The following is a 17,746-nucleotide window of genomic DNA, read 5'->3' on the forward strand; positions in this document are numbered from 1 at the left end:
TCAATCAAAGACATCTCCATTGGCTTGGTTATCTGCACCAGGAGGGACAACGGACACATTCCAAAAAACCTCCTGCATGGAGAAATTGTGGATGCGCCAAGGCCACCAGGCCTGTGACGGTACCTCCCATAAGGCTTTATGGAAATATGCTTATGAATGTATATATATATATATCATAACTAGAATGTGTTTTATGCTACATATGCCATGTAACATATCTGTGTAAAGGTCATGATCTACTGAATGTATTAATCCTATTTGTATGCATGTATCATTTTTGTATTCAAAGATATGAATATTGGCTGTGTACTGGCTTGATTTCTAAATAACCTTAGGAGAGCATTTGGTCAGTTCCTGGAGAAAGGAATGTTGAAATTAAGTATCTAATCAAGAAACACTTTAAAGGACAATGGATCTTGGAATGGCTACAATCCACATAAGAAGTCTACTAGAGGAGGTTCAAGGTAGCATGTAAACAATGGATGACACCTGTAAAACTGTGAGTCATGTGGTCATAAACAGATAGTAAAGGGTTAACCAGTCCAGTAAACCTGGCTAACATCTGACCAGAGGACCAATCAGGAGACAAGATACCTTCAAATCTCGGTGGAGGGAAGCCTTTGTTTGTGCTTTCTGGGTTTTTTCTTTGTTCTCTCTGGGTTCTGAGAGGGACCAGACATGTAAGCAGATATCTCTAAGTTTCTGAAACAGCCTCTTCTGTTCAATTTATTTAAGTACCAGTTAGAAAGGCGGTTTAGTCTTTTTGTTTGTTTTCTTTATTTGCAAATGTGTATTTGCTGGAAAGATTGTATCTCTGTTGCTACAACTTGTATTTGTGCTGGGGGGGAGGATTCTCCCTGGTGTCTATAAGCTGAAAGACCCTGTAACATTTTCCATCTTGATTTTACAGAGACAACTTTTACTTTTTTCTTTCTTTTATTAAAAGCTTTTCTTTTTAAGAACCTGATTGATTTTTTGGTTATCTTGTGTAAGACCCAAGGGGAGGAAGTCTGCACTCACCAGGGAATTGGTGGGAGGAAAGAGAGAAGGGGGGAGGAAAAGCCTGATTTCTCTCTGTGTTAAGATTACTGACTCTCTCTCAGGGAAAGTCTGGGAGGGGAGGGGAGATTCTGGGAGGAAGAAAGGAGGGGGGAATGGTTTATTTCCCTTTGTTGTGAGACCCAAGGGTTTTTGGGTCTTGGGGTCCCCAGGGAAGGATTTGGGGAGTCAGAAGTGTCCCAAAACACTATACTTTTGGGTGGTGGCAGCCTATCATTTCTAAACTAGTAATTAAGCTTAGAGGGGGTTCATGCTGGTACCTCATCCTTTGGACGCTAAGGTTCAGAGTGGGGGTTCATACCATGACACATGCATGGACATGTGACTTGCCCAGGTGACTTCAAAAACTCCATTTTGTAGCTGGACTCTGCATAGGAGAAAGAAGGGGCCCTCCACCCACAAGAGAAAGTCTATTTAAGCCTGTGGGAGACCTCTCAATTTTGTCTTCAGCTGGCTAAAGAGAGAACCTCTCCACCCCCCAAAATACCTGAAAGAAACTGAAACAAAGGACAGTGACTGCAAGGTGCGTGAGTGATTGCTGGACCCCGGCTAAAAGGTGATTAGTCTGTAAAAAGGGAGCATTCTGGAACTGGTGAGGATCTTATCTGTATTCAGATTTATTAGATATAGATTTGCGTGTTCTATTTTATTTTGCTTGGTGACTTACTTTGTTCTGTCTGTTACTACTTGGAACCACTTAAATCCTACTTTCCATATTTAATAAAATCACTTTTTACTTATTAATTAACCCAGAGTATGTTTTAATACCTGGAGGAGGCAAACAGCTGTGCATCTCTCTGTCAGTGTTATAGAGGGCGAACAATTTATGAGTTTACCCTGTATAAGCTTTATACAGGGTAAAACGGATTTATTTGGGTTTAGCCCCCACTGGAAGTTGGGCATTGGAGTGTTAAAGACAAGAACACTTCTGTTAGCTGCTTTCAGGTAAGCCTGCAGCTTTGGGGCAAGTAATTCAGACCCTGGGTCTGTGTTGGAGTAGATGGGTGTGTCTGGCTCAGCAAGACAGGGTGCTGGGGTTCTGAACTGGCAGGGAAAGCAGGGATAGAAGTAGTCTTGGCATATCAGGTGGCAGTTCCCAAGAGGGTTTCTGTGATCCAACCCATCACAGGGCTGACTTTGGCTCAGGTACAAAGTTGTTTGCAAGAGGATCTTGACAACTTTCAAAATTGAAACGACAACCTGGGAAGACGCAGCTAGCAACTGGCCACCCTGCAGGACTGTGCTGTGCCAGGGAGTCAAAGAGGCTGAAGAGAGGTGGTTGATAGAGGAAACCAAAAACTTAAGTACAGCAGGCCTCAAGAGCTAGCAGCACACCAGCTTCATCTTCTCTCCCTGCACCTTATGCCTGCGCTATTTGTGGCAAGGACTGTCACTTGAGAATTGGACTTTTTAGCTCCTCGTGATGCTGCAGGAAGATACCCAGTAACTGAACTGCTTTTATGCTTACACCATTGTCTTTCAAGATGGATGGTTGCTGCACATCATATTAACTCATTGTGTGCTGCAACGTGGTGGACAACTTCAAGCCAGGTGGCCTGCATGTGTAATGTACATCCTAGAGTGTATGTAAGTATGAACCAGATGGACATAGATAAGATGTCTTTAGGACACTAAAGGGATTCTTCATCAGAGCCTATACATCAGATTATACATCAGGTGTGCTGAGAGCGCAGTCTATCATGCTGACCAATATTGTCTCATTGTTTGCTTCCCCATCTCTATCCACCTATTGTCTCTTGTTGTATGCTTAGCATTGAATTTATTTTCATCTCAGCATGTAGATGCTGAATAGATATGTCAGTACAGGACATGCGTATATCCCCTATTTTCAGCTATTTCATGTAGAAATCTAAACACCAGGCCAGATCTGGGGATAGACATTTTGGTGCTCGGTGCCACTGCAACCTGGAGATGTGGGAGTGTGCTTTTAATGGGGCACTTCCTAGTGTAGCTGTCATGGCTGGGGCAGGGCCGGCGCTTGCATTTAGACAGCTTAGGCAATCGCCTAGGGTGCCAGCATTATTAGGGGGCGGCATTTTGCCGGAGGGGGCGGCAGGTGGCTCCGGTGGAGCTGCCGCAGTCGTGCCTGCGGACGGTCAGCTGCTCGCGCGGCTGCGGTGGACCTCCCGCAGGCACGACTGCGGCAGCTCCATTGGAGCCGTGGGAGCAGCCGACCGTCCGCAGGCAGGACTGCGGAGCCGGGGGACCAGCGCGCAGGGCGGCAAAATGGCCATGCGCCTAGGGTGCTCAAACCCCTAGCGCTGGTCCTGGGCTGGGGGGTTGGCCAGGCAAGAGCAGCCCCTAATATCCAGATGTCCTAGGTAGCTGCCTTTGTAGCCTACCCCTAATGCCAGTGCTGAACAATGAGAGTTCATTATTCCTGTTATTGTTACTGACAGCTTGACCAGTCAATTGCAGTGAATAAATGCCATGTTCTTTCTGCTCCTTTGGGGGGTTAAGTCATGAAGTTAGCACACCAGGAATAATGGGCATAGTGAATGCCCAGTTCTGTGAGCTGCCAAGTGCCCTTAGCGCCTGTAGATTTCAGTGGAAGTGAGGGGTCCTCAGCACCTTGTAGGAGGTGCTCAGGATCTTCCAGGATTGTACCCTTACTGTAATGAGGTTAGGACGCTTGTGGGGTAAATATGTATTGATTAGCCAGTGATTTTACTCTTCATCAATATTAGATCCAAAAGCACATTGGAGTGTAGTAATGATTCATATGTAGCTAATGACAATTAAGATTATTCCCCCCCAAGCTAATATAATATATCATACTGTGAGGGTATCTGTATCTATCTATGCACACACAGAGCAGCTGTGCTTTGGAGTTAATAAGTGGAGTTCGATAGCTGAGAGAAAACAGAAAGGTTAACTCAAAACTGATCAAGCAGTTGTTTTGCCACAAGTGCGCGCTTGGACATACAACTTCTGTAATGCAGAACTGTCCCATTAGTACCAACACAGCTAAACAACAAGTTTAGAACAATAGCATTCTTACCCATCCCTTTGCAAGCTTTTTGTAGTTTCTTGGCATCCCGTTCTGCATTGAAATCATGATGGCGCCGAATGGTTGGCTAGAAAAACAGAGGCAATAGTAAGTGGAGAATAATACTACAGTGAATCCTTTTAATTACACTACATGGAATTTGGGCTAGGTTGGGTCAGATTGCCATCTGTTCTTTATTCACAAATATCCTAATTCTGATGTCCTTACTTAGTTTTTACTCACTGCTTACTCAGGAAAAACTCCTATTGATTGACTTAGGTGTGTTGATCTATAACAGGGGTAGGCAACCTAAGGCACGCATGCAGAAAGCGGCACGCAAGCTGATTTTCAGTGGCACTCACACTGCCAGGGTCCTGGCCACTGGTCCGGGGGGCTCGGCATTTTAATTTAATTTTAACTGAAGCTTCTTAAACATTTTAAAAACCTTATTTACTTTACATACAACAATAGTTTAGTTACATATTATAAACTTATGGAAAGAGACCTTCTAAAATGTTAAAATGTATCACTGGCACGCGAAGCCTTAAATTAGAATGAATAAATGAAGACTTGGCACACCACTTCTGAAAGGTTGCCGACCCCTGATCTATAAGTAGATTATGAAAACCTTACTCACGCTGGTAAGCGTTTACACAAACAAATAGTTCCATTCAAGTCAAAGGAATTAAGTATGACCAGCATGAGAGAGGATTGCATGAATTAGCCCTGAGTGAGTACTTCAGGATTTACTCCACTATAAAATGGAAAATAAATACAGCCTTTCAAATACTAGTACTTTTCTGGGTAAGCTGGTCTCTGGCCAAAGTAAAACATGGAGCTTGATCTTGTAACTGTTACTCATGCACGTAGTCTTTTTCATGCAAGTAATGTTATTGATTTCAATGGCACTAGTCACATGGGTAAAGAATACCTGAATAAGAAAGAGTTATAGCTTCAAGCTGTTAATTTGCTCTTTATGACAGTTAAAATGTAGCAGCTGATCAATATTGCCCAACTGCAGCACCATCATCCAAATGACAATGGGTTAAATTTGCAGACGCACTTACATGACTTAGGAGCTGAAGTCCCATGGAAACTCAGTGTGATTTAGACTCCTAAGTGCTTATGTCACTTTTGAAAATGGGACATCAGTCCTAGATCACTTAGCTGGTTTTGAAAATTTTACCTGTTGTGTCTAATAGATTATAGTCACTGTCACATTCTTGTCCAAAGTATCAGTGTTGTCTCTACCGATCCCTTTGGTTGCTTGGCACTCATGTAGGTGCAAGAAGCATCTTTTAGTGTTGTTCTTTTTCAGAATGGTCATGCTTAAAGATTGCTAGGTCTGATGAAAACATTGGCAGTTCAGGATCATGAAGTGCTCTGTGCAAACAACAGGTGTGTCATAGCAGAATAAATTTCCCTACACTGCCCATCTACCTCAATGCTTTACTAAAGGAATCAGCTCTGGCCGTTCAGTCCTTGGTGCCTGTAATAAGATCACCCAAAATAATTTCAATTAGTGCTAATTGTGACTTTTACATTGCTTATATTTTGGTAAAATTATCCTAATTTTTGGCTACTCTTATGAACATAGGCATTTATAACACACTATAACAATGTAACATTTCCTTCTCTAAATCTTCTTTCCTTGCTTTAGGATCACACAGTAATAAGACTTTCACCACCAGACCATTATCTTAAATCTTGATTGTAAAGTTACATGTTGTTATACAGTAGGTACAGATATTAAATCAAGTCCAGTAATTAGTGAGTTACTTGGCTAAACCTTTGAATTATTGTAAAAATAGACCCATATATAGAAATATTAATATTTTCAGTTGTGAGTTTTCATTTAAATTATTCCAGTATAAAATTATATCAAAATCTGAAAGAAAATACAGTTATTGTAGCTGAACTGATGGTGTTGTATCCAAATATTTCTACTGTGAAAATACGTTTGTTATTGCTTTGATAGAATTACATACTACAGGCATAAATATTTGAATATGCTCTTGAAAGTAGAAATTAAATGGTATCCAGTTTCTTCATTCCTTACAAACTGATGTGCAGCATCTAAGTTCTCTCCCTCCAGTTGGTGATTGGAATAATTCTGAGAATAGAATTCACCTTTGTTCTTTGTAACATCAGGTTGTACAGCGGCAGCCTAGCTAGACCGAGTAATGAGCATAGGTTAATGGAATAATGGCAGCTTACAATACAATGAAAGTCTATTCTCAGGATTCCTCTCCATGACGCAAAAGATGTAGGTGCAATGGATCTATTCATCTAAGCCATAATACATGCACAGTATTGATGCAAGAAGAGTCATATAACTTGTTCGAGTTGTCCTCAGCAACTAATAGATTCAGTGTTCACCATGATTTATGCAGAATTCAGTAGGACCCTCAGCTGGTCTCCTGACTGAACGCTTTCTGTTGTTTCCCATACAGTGTTTATTCATCACTGTACTCTGTTCTGTATGCCATAAGCTGTCTTGTGTTAAATATTTTCAGAAAGCATTTTGGGACCCAGATTGCATTAAAGATGATATTAGATATTTTGCTGCTAAGGTAGCTAGGGTGTCTTGAGCCTTTCAATATATTTTTGTAAAATGGTCACTTATAATTTCCACCAGCATTACCTCATTCTGGATGCCTCTTTCTTCAATGATCCAATAGACCATTAATACTCCATTTCCATAGTTAAATATTAAACTGTCCCAGAGCTACACACTTATGTAAATAAACTGGAGATAGACCAGATGTCTGCAGTGCACCCTTGAACTCCTCAAATTAAAACACAAGCCCTCTCTTTCAAACAGAGTCAGCATTTATATTTCTAGAGATTTTTATATACTTATCTGTCAATTCTCTGTGGGCTGAATTGTGAAGTCTGTACTCAGTCCAGACTCAGATAAAATTCCCATTAACATCAGAGGTGCCCAGATATTACAGTGATGGATGTGATATAAGAACTCCTAGATAAACAAGACTTGAGTAATGGCTTCATGATTTGGCCCAACTCCATGATAACAAGCTTAACACACAGACTTTATTCCAATACTTTATTCAGCCTATAATTTAAAACACGACAGTATTATTAGAGTCTACCTTAAGCTAGGTAAGACATTAATAATTCTATCTTGCACTCATAGTACTCCTTTAATTCAGACAGATCCCAATTTATAAACAACAGACCATATGGTCCCTACTCCATTATGCTGCATAGAAGGGAGCAGTTTGTAGTACACTGATGATAAAGGAGAATGGAATAAACAGTGCTGATATTAAACTATCAAAATTATTATATTTAGAATTAACATCTATTGAAATGAATGAGGCAATTCAGATCTCTTGGAGCTATTGTTTCAGGCTTCCTGCAGACTCAGGCAGACATCATGTCATCTGTTACACTTCATATTTGCAAAAGATTTCTTTGCAACCATGAAGAGGATCAATTTCTTTCAAAAAATCAACAAAGTTTTGATTCTGGAGCACAAAATGCAGCCATCAGGTAGAAGTACTAACTGTTTAAGCAACTGTTCTAATTAAGCCCCTGATCTTGCCTATCTTAAATGATCTATTTTCATTATAAGATCTTTGGGGCAAGGAATATGTTTTAATCTATGTTTGCAAGGCTTTGTGTAAATGCAAGGCATCTTCTAAGTGATCAATAACAATTATTAATAAAATACCACTCACTGATCATAAATAAATGATAAAAATATATATTTGTCAGATAGTAACTAGGTTCGAGTTAATTCATCTGTTCATCTAATAGATTGTAATGCTCCTATAAGGTTTGTTTCCAGTGTAGTATCCACTTCAGTCTGTGATATCTAATTGGAATGTTATGGCCCTGATTAACCACTGCCCCGCACCTTGCAAAGTGAGGGAAAGGAGGGTGCAAAAAAAAAAAATGCTGCCAAGGCTAAGTCTACATTACAGACTTCTTTCGGTATGTGAGGAGGTGTGATCCCTGACTGACATAGCTATGGTAGCTGAAGTCCCTAGTGCAGACACAGTTATATTGGCAAATCTGAACCTTTACTGGAATAGCTTGTTTCACTTGTAGCATTAGCATACCAGTACAAAACCAATACAGTGGCCTATACACTAGGAGAGCTTTGTAGATAAGGTATACTGGCAAGGGAGAATGGCAGTGTTATAGACTCACTTCGAACAGGCGTGACTACACAAAACATGTTGCCAGTGCTGACGCTTCCCTTAGGCGGTTGCCTAGGGTGCCAGGATTCGGGGGGTGGCATTTTGTGCGCTTCTCATGGGGTGCATGGGAGCTTCCGGTTCCGCTCCCGTCGTGCCGCCGAAGAAGGACCTTCTGCCAACGTGCCGTGGAAAACAGCGGCAGGCAATTGAGCAGCTCAATGATTGCTGCTGTGGCCTGTGGCATTTTGGCAGAGGGTCCTTCTTTGGCGGCACAATGGGAGTGGAATCGGAAGCTCCCATGCGCCCCGTGGGGAGTGCACAAAATGCCTCCCCTCGAATTCTGCCTAGGGCGCCAGAAAGCCTGGCGCCACTCCTGCATGTTGCAGTGAGTAATCAGGCCCCAAGCCTGAAAGTTGTAAAGAATCTGGCTAGCACAGATAATAAAATGCTAATTAAGAGGCAATAAAATAAAATAACATAAAAGGTAATAAAAGAAAAGGTCCCAGTTAGGATATATTCATCTTGCTTGTTCTTCTCACGATATGGTGTATCTGACTTGGCAGCATGCCATATCTGAGACACCAGCAGCTGCATGCCTCTTCTCAAATGGGAGTGTATAGAAATACTGTTATTCTAAATAGTCCCTGTCTATAACAATTCTGCTAGGGAATGCTGATCTGGGCTTTACCATTTTGATGGGACTGAGTTTTTAAAATTATTTATTTCTTTGAAAAAGATAAATTGTCATACCATCTGTCTGTCTATGATATTTAGAAGGCACTCATCATCCTGCAGTTGGAGGTGTGACCATATGAAGAAAATAAAATGCCTCTGAATTTTTCAAAAATATTTAGGAAAAGCTGGTCTCAATTCTTCACTGTCCCTAAGCAAGGCTTCTAGGTATGAGGAGGTAATTAGGGAACCAGTCATGTCTCCTTGATTCTTAGTGGCTTGGCTGCAGCTAAGTTAAAGGAAGAGGGGGGGCACCTTTAACTTACACTGCTGGTAGAAAACTTTCCACCAGAAAATAATTGGGCATAGCAATGTCCTGCCCTTACACGTCTCCTCCCTGCCCCCAACATGTGGCGCAGCTCTGGCAGAGGAGGCCGCAGAGCTCTGCAGCATCTGGCCCAGTGTATCCAGAAGCCTGTGTCAATTGTGCAGCTCACTCCTGATGGGGAACATTCCCTCCTATAATTAGTCCCAAGGAAGAGTAACTGCTCCTTAACATCAGTGAAGCTTGCACAATCTAGCCTGAAATGTTTGTTAGGAAAGAAAATCCTTCCAGTGCCTAGAATTCAATAAACCATGAACCACTGTCAGGGCTTCTATGATCATTTGTCCGAACTCTGTTCTCATTTACAATTCAAAAGAGTTACTTCAAGTGGTTTCATATTTACTTCCATGTAACTGAGGACAGAATATGATCAGTCAACTCAAGAAATGATGCTAGTGGTTCATGGTTTATTGAACTATCTGGGCTGATTCTCCACTGCCTTGTACTTTTTTGTAGTCATTTTCACCTGTGTGACAGACCCAGGCCAGTAGGGTGCAGGAGTCTGGTCCTATTGGCATCCAGCGGTGCAGGAGTCTGGTAGAGGGCAAATATACTGGTCACTGGCTGAGTAGTTTTCTGTTCCCTGAGTGACCAGAGCAGGGTCTGCACTAGAGTAGTCAGGAACTTGCAAGAGACACAAGGAGCTGAGAGTGAGAGGGTGTGCTGCTGGAGGACTAAGGAGTACAAGCATTATCAGATACCAGGAGGAAGGTCCTGTGGTGAGGATAAAGAAGGTGTTTGGAGGAAGTGCGTGTGAGTAGCTGGGAGCAAGAGACACAAGGAGCTGAGACTGAGAGGGTGTGCTGCTGGAGGACTAAGGAGTACAAGCATTATCAGACACCAGGAGGAAGGTCCTGTGGTGAGGATAAAGAAGGTGTTTGGAGGAGGCCTTGGGGAAGTAGCCCAGGGAGATGTAGCTGTCACACAGCTGTTACAAGAGGCACTATAGACAGCTGCGATCCACAGGGCCCTAGGCTGGAACCCGGAGTAGAGGGCGGGCCTGGGTTCCCCCTAAACCTCCCAACTCCTGATCAGACACAGGAGGAGTTGATCCAGACTGTGGGGGAGATCACTGAGGTGAGCAAATCTGCCAATAAGCGCAGGACCCACCAAGGTAGAGGAGGAACTTTGTCACACCTGAGAAAGAGAGAGGAAAGTGGTTGTAAAATGCTACCATTCTGATTTGTCGTGGTTTTGCTCCCTCTTTTCACTTATATTGTAAATGTCTACATAAGGTACAAGGCAGTTGAGAATCTGGCCTAACATAGTTAGCTAGATTTTATTTTTAATTGACAGCTGTGTTATTTCATCTTTCAACAACTTTTAGGCATGTGGCTTGTTAATATGTCTTGACTGCTAATAAATTATTTCATGGAGAGTTGACACAACATGAGTTTGCTAATGAGGGTCAGAATGTTTTTTTTTTTCCTGTACCAATTCCATTGACGTAGAAAGCTATTGATTCTCAGTTCTCATTGCGCTGCGACCCCCTTCTGAGCTTTGGTTTCAGTCCCGGATGGAGGGGCTCAGGTGTCGGCTTCAGCTCCAGGTCCCAGCAAGTCTAACACTAGCCCTGGTGACCCCATTAAAATGGGCTTGCGACCCACTTTGGGGTACTGACCCACAGTTTGAGAACTGCCGGCCGCTGCACTAAAACTTTAATCTTTAAATCACAGTAAAGCATTAACTAATTAATCCTGGGAATACCCTTTGAGTGACAAATCATCAGATGGGAAATCTGAGACAGAGGTTAGGTGAACTGCCCAGGCCAACAACTGAGTCAGCTCCAAAGCTGGGAACGGAATTCAAGAGTTCCTGGCTCCAAGTCCCATGCATGCACACTGACAAGACATTCTTCTTTGGCATGGAAGCCCTCCTAAAGTCTTATTGCTTCCTATACTCTTGATATAACAGATAGATATTCCTCACCCCATGGAAACAATACATCAGCCCAGTAGATAGTACTAAAGAAATCTTCACAGTGCTCACTAATCTAAAGTGACTGAAGTCTGAAGATGAGTCACTTGGGTCACCATGGCTCTTACACAACTCATGACTTTGTACACATTCACTTAAAACAACATGGGTAGAGTCATTGCTTAATTTATGATATTTTTACGGTTATTAGTAGATTAGATAATCACCTTCTGCACTGTTGCAGTTTTGTTGGGACAATAATACTTTGTTGACAGTGTGAGAACATATCAAGAGTATCAGATCATCAGATTACAGGCATGTTTTCCAGTGAAACAATGTTGGGAATTTTTTTCATGCTGTTCTAAATGGCCCAGGACAATACAACTATTAATGAGTTCTGGGGAAATACTTATAACATGGATTGTGCTTGATCTAGTTACAGAATGGTTAAAATTTGTGGTGTGGATGGGACATAATCATGTCATCATAACTGGACTATGCCTTGGACTGGCCAGTTTCACCTTTGAACTTTAGTCTGGGTAGGCCCTATCCACACTACAAATAAGAATAGTTTATATGAAACACATTTATATTCTCAATTAGCAATCTGATTCTCAGTTAGTTATCTGAAAAGATGGGTTACCCCTGAGAGTACTTAGCAAAAACGTCATGTATCCAAGTATGAAATCTGCCATAAATGCAGGAAATAGAATGCAATAAACAAGTGAAATTACATGAGATTCCCAGTCATCCTTCATCCAAGGTTGGCACAGATCTATTTGAATTGAATGGGATAGATTGCCTCTTATCAGTGGTCGAAACCGAGCTGTTGCACAGCACATCAAGTAACAATTTACTAACACGTAAATCGGTTTACTTGCCATGGGATTTCAGATGAGTCGATAACAGATAATGACCCACAATATTCAGTGAATCATTTTAGGTATTCTCTTTGATCTATCAATTCAAGCATGTATGTCAAGTCTTACGATGAAAAACCAAATGGGTTGGCAGAAAAAAATTGAATAAAAAATAAAAGCTCTGGCAGATTCAAGGGATCTATACTTAGCATGGTTAATATTGCAACACACTTCACCTGTGTAGACACTTATGGCAGAGACCCAAATTTGGGACCAAAATCTAACAAGTTTCTTGAGCTAATGACAATAGCTTTGAAGTACTTACAAAATAACTACAGATCAGGAAACTAGAATAGAAGAAACACCACCAAAAAAAAGTGACCCCTAATGCAAAAGAGAGGGAGAGAGTTAGATTTCCAACAAAAAGTACCTTGCAACATATCAAAATAACTACTATTTTTACCCATCCACACCTTCAAGTTTAGCGAGGTCACACAGGCGAAACAGAAGACAATGGAATAGCAATATCTAGAATGCTAATGACAACGATTGTGCACTGACAGAAATAACACATGCCCACTTAGTCACTGACAGTGTACAGCACCAGGAGCAGCAAACTCGGGCTACTGCAGAAGGAAGTTTTGAGAACCAGTGCCCATGTGATGAGAGAGCCACTGAGGTTTGGAAGTCACAGCTATTGGCAGATGTTTAATAAGAGTTGGAATAATCCTCTCACCTATTAGAGGGGCTCAAGTGTTTTATTCTGACCTTCATCCTCGACAGCTGCTTTTGAGTGTTTTATTAATTGGCTGCCTTACTTTCTGGTTGGTTTTGGTTGATTTATTTTATTTGCATTTCACTTTAGGGAAATAAAAAAGGAATATGTAACTGTAACCACTTGAATCAGTGTATACTGACCCCGGCTACATGATAGGAGTGTTACCTTTTATTAACCTGACCAATTAATGTGAGTGATGTTAGTCTTTTACCAGTACTTTTATGTGCCACATACATTTAATCATTATTATTATCTGCTGTGCTACCACTGCCTTTCATTGCTCCATGGACTGTTAGGATATACCTGACACATTTAGCAACAGAGCAGATATATGCATGTTTAACTGGAATACGTGGAAGTAGTTAGAGAACAGAGATAAAATAAAAGCCTGTTACAATTGTTGGGCCAATTCCACTCTCAGTTTCAGAGGTACAACTCTGGTTGAAGTCAAAGGGGCTGTGTCAAAAGTCTACAACAGGGAACAAAAGGCTAATTTTTAATAGAATTCTAAGCAAACAATTTCACTAGCAATACAAATCAGTCTTTATGGCTAAAAAAAAAACCTGTCATTTTCATAAAATTAAGCACGGGAAAAAAAACCTAGGAGACCACCTTAGAAATCCTGGAAATTGGCACAGAAAATAGTATTTATAGTCACAGGTTTGCAGTACATTTCATTGTAGCCCATCCATCAGTTTAAGGATCCAAAGTCCTTCCACACATGTCCCACATATAGACAATGAATCAGTTCTCTTACTAATTAGCAACCCTGGAGATTTGCAGGGTTTCCTTTTCTCTGTCCATAATCACATAACATACTATTATATACAGTAATATAATTGTTAATACAATAACAACCAGGAATTAGGTGCTAATCTAATTAGTAAAGTTGTGTACAATACATTGTGCTCTCAGAAGACAACCTTTAGCAAATCAATGCCCACATGATTAATTATTAATTGGTGCATACGTACATGGGATTAATTATTCACTGTAACAGAAGCTTCTAATGAGCTGTAATGTAACTGAAAGCGAAGGTTAACTAGACCAACAGTACTGAATAGAGAAAAAGGAGGCATTGTGTTAAATCTTGAATTCTTAATATCCCATACCATCACATGGGAAGTGCTAACACCCTGTGTTATCAGGATGAACTTTAAAGTTTTGTCTAGAAGGGATGGTTTGAATTATCAATAGCATAACTGATGTGACTCATACTTCCTTTCAGGTTCTTGAGTTAACAGTAAAATGCAAAATGATAATGTTCTCTCTTAAGTCTGGCACATTTTAAAATACAGGATGAAAATGTTATACCATGTCCTCCTAGCCTTATCAGGAAGCTCGTCTGTCAGCCCAGAACTAACTCGGGGTTCATTTCCCTGTAATGGAAATTGTGTTAAACCTGCTTTTACTCTAGCTTGGGCCTTTTGAACCATGGCAGTCATTGGACCATATCTAAAGCCATAAATCAAATGGGATAGTCCTTTCATTTTTAAAATATCTGAATAGAAAATGTATCCCATTCCTTCTCACAATGTACGTGTGATTGGAATGAACAGAGATGAATGACACATTGCCTACAGTTTTGTGACATTTGGAGGGGTAAGAGGTGACTGAGTCAGAAAGTGTTTGGGCTCCAGAATGTTAACCAGTAGGGGCAGAAAACAGCTGGAGCCCACTTGATTACCTTCATGGGGAGAAAATACAAGGTCTTGAAGGTCTCTTGGCTCTAGTGGAGAAAGGCAGAACAAGAACCAGTGGCTGGAAGTTAAAGCCAAACAAACAATGAAAGGCAGCAGGAACACAGCAGATAATAATAATGATCCTTGGCACCTTCATGCAACTTGCAGTCCTGATTTAACTCTCCCACTCACCAAAAGGGTCATTCACTTGACTTGGTCTTCACAAGCACTGCTCTCTGCAATATCTCTTTTGCTAGGTTCCCCTCTCCCACTATCACCTGGTCACTTTCAGCATCCACCATTAGCAAACCCCTCCTTTCCCCTCATGCCCTGTTGTTCAGCCTTTCCATGACTTTCAGTCCATCAGCACTGATGACTTTTTGTCTGCTCTTAGTCCCCTCCTCCTGTCCCTTTATTCCTTTTCTTACATGGTTGTTTATTCTCTGCATGTTTCACTCTCCTCTGCCCTTGACTCTTTCACTTCCTCCCCAGGTCTGCCCTCCCAACCCCCAGGCCTCACTCATCCCCAACCTCCTCTTCTTCTGTTTCTGCTCTCATGCAACAGAGCATCTGTGGTGGAAATCCCATGACCAGGCTGACTTCCTCTACTACAGATTCATTCACTTGTCCTTCAACTCTATCATCTTCCTAGTTAAACAACTCTACATCTTCAACTTAGTTGAATCACGTGCCTGCAATCCCAGGTGCTTTTTCATCCCATTGATTCACTCCTCAAACACTTCCCTTCTCTTGCCTCCATGTCTCTCTCTCCACACAGGCTCTCGCCTATGTCTTTCAAAAGAAAATAGACAAAATATGACGTACCTTTCCCCCTCCCCTCAGCTTGCCTTTTCTTCCTCTGCTACAACTCTCTCCTCCTTCTCTCCGTCACAGATACAAACATTTCCTATCTGCTTTCTGCCTCTAATCACTTCACTTGCCCCTGCGATCCCATCCCATGCCATTATCTGATCTACCTTGTGAGGGAGAGTTTCAAAGCATGGTGTTTTTGTCTATCTTGGTGATGTGGCTAAGAAGCATGCAATACTGCTTTTGAATATAGTGAACAACTGAAAGAAGGCCAGATCTTTTTGAGATCATGACATTACACACAAAGTCAAATCACTTTGTGCTCAGGATTTGACACCAACAGTGCATAAGGAATGTTTCTAGTTGCTCCAAGTCTGTCTGTAAGAGTGTCTAGGTTTTGAACTCATAGAAATACAGGTAGTACACAGGCTTGATAGATCTGGAATTTTGTCTCATCACAAAGTTGTCGCATCCATAACCAAGACATGGAGCTCATTCAGGAAGTGGCAAGACCTATTCATTGAAGAACATCCAGTTTTCTGTGACAATTTGAACTCTGCTTGCAGCCTAGGTAGATGAATGCATTAACACTCTCCATGGTACTAAGTCCTATCTGCATTGGGGATTCTGATGCTCCAGCTTTGAGGTTCTGGACTTTGGTCTTCTGCCATGACAAGTTTGATCCCATATTGCGGGTGGCATCTTGGAGACCTGAGAAGGCAAGGGCTGAAATTCTCTGACTTCTCCACAAACAAGGCAGTGTTGTTGGTGTAATCTTAGTCAGTAAACACTTCTTGACCCACCTTGATTGTGACGTGTAGAAGAGCAAGTCCTTATATCCATTTGATAGCTCAACAGAATAATGCAGGGTGAGAATGCATCTCTGATGCACACCTGAGGTTGTAGGAATGAGTCGAAAGCTCTGAACCAATGCGTACTCTTGCACGAGTACTGGTGTGAAGGTCATGGAAAAGTTTAGCAGATCATTTGGAACACCAACTCCTTTCAATGTGAACCAAAGTGCTGACTTATCGACCTAATCAAAAGCTGCTTTGAGATACAGTAATATACGTCACATGAAGCGCGCAGTTAAATTCTCGGTGCAGCTCAACAAGAAGCTGGATGGTAAGGACAGTGTCGATTATTGACCGCCCAACAGTGAAACTTGATTGCTGTAGACAATGATGTCTGTCGAGAAGCAACTGCATCATATCGAGCAGAATGTGAGGAAAGACCTTTCTTGGGACCGATAACAGTGAGATCAGCCTGTAGTTGCCACACTTGGTGCAAGATACTTTGAGCTTATACAGGGATGCTGCCGTCTTTCCATTCTGCTGGGTTAGAAGGAACCGCAAGGATCATCTTGTCTAACCCCTGCCAAGGTGCAGAATTTGTTGTGTCTAAACCATTAGACTTAATCGACTCTTCCTTTGCTCTTTTCCAATCAGCATACCTATAATTTTTCTTTGTTTGGCCAGTTTTCTCTTTTCTTGTTACACACTGTGGCAGACAGCTACATCTGCTTCCCATAACGTTCAGAGCAATATATCACCGTATCTGAATGCCATCCCCCATCTGTCATGCAGACTGCCACTGATTATATCAAAATACATATTGTTAAGGCTGTTTTGTGCCTAATAACAGCAGCTGCATATCAGCAACTGATACTATCAGGCACTATAGAGGCAATGAAAAGGCCTTCCATATGAAATGTACAGTAGATACAAAGTACAGTTACCATATAGATACCTCTTCTGTTACTGCTCAACAATTCTAGCTGCAACTGAAAATTTCCTAAAAATAACCAGGTGCAAATAAACTTTTTTAAACTTGTGAGTAAAAATGCAGTTAATTAGCCCTTTTAACGAGGTCAAAAGATACTTATTTTTATTCAATTTTTCAGAATAAAAAGTGCCCATATACAGGCTGAGAGCCCTGCCCTTTATTTAGAACTGCAAAATTAAAATACATATCTGAATCAGCCTCGCTCCTGCTACAAAGCAGCAGCTGCTAATATAAAATATGAATATTTTGCATTTATTCACCCATCATCATTTCAGCTTGGCACCCATCTCACTCTACTATAACAATCAATAAAAAATGTTTATCATTTTTCACTCTTTTAATTTTATATTGTAGAGCTCCAATTTGACCGAATACAGTCCTGGAATATTAAATTCCACCGATACAGCAGGAAAGCATTATTTTTGTATCAATATTATTCACTGGCAGTCACCTTGTGGGTCAGGTAGAATTGTGTGGCTCCAGAACTGTAGCTTTCATTACTGAATGACATGTTTTTAGGTCAAACACAAACCAAGGCCGCAGATGAAGGGCTTTATTCACCTAAAAATAAGTTTCATTTCAGTTACACTAGGGATGAATTTGGCTTCTTTAATTTTGC

The 17,746-nt window shown here is 41.3% G+C and overlaps 1 protein-coding gene across 1 annotated transcript in view; it reads right to left on the bottom strand.

Annotated features, from left to right (window-relative positions):
* Window positions 1-17,746, bottom strand: part of ANXA13 (annexin A13) — a 39,967-nt gene that overhangs the window by 17,326 nt on the left and 4,895 nt on the right. The window contains exon 3 of the mRNA XM_050941202.1: window positions 4,082-4,157. Within this exon, the coding sequence (XP_050797159.1) occupies window positions 4,082-4,157 (76 nt within the window). The remainder of the gene's footprint in view (window positions 1-4,081; window positions 4,158-17,746) is intronic.

This window comes from Gopherus flavomarginatus, chromosome 2 (assembly GCF_025201925.1).
Source record: "Gopherus flavomarginatus isolate rGopFla2 chromosome 2, rGopFla2.mat.asm, whole genome shotgun sequence".
In the NCBI taxonomy this organism is placed as follows: Eukaryota; Metazoa; Chordata; order Testudines; family Testudinidae; genus Gopherus; species Gopherus flavomarginatus.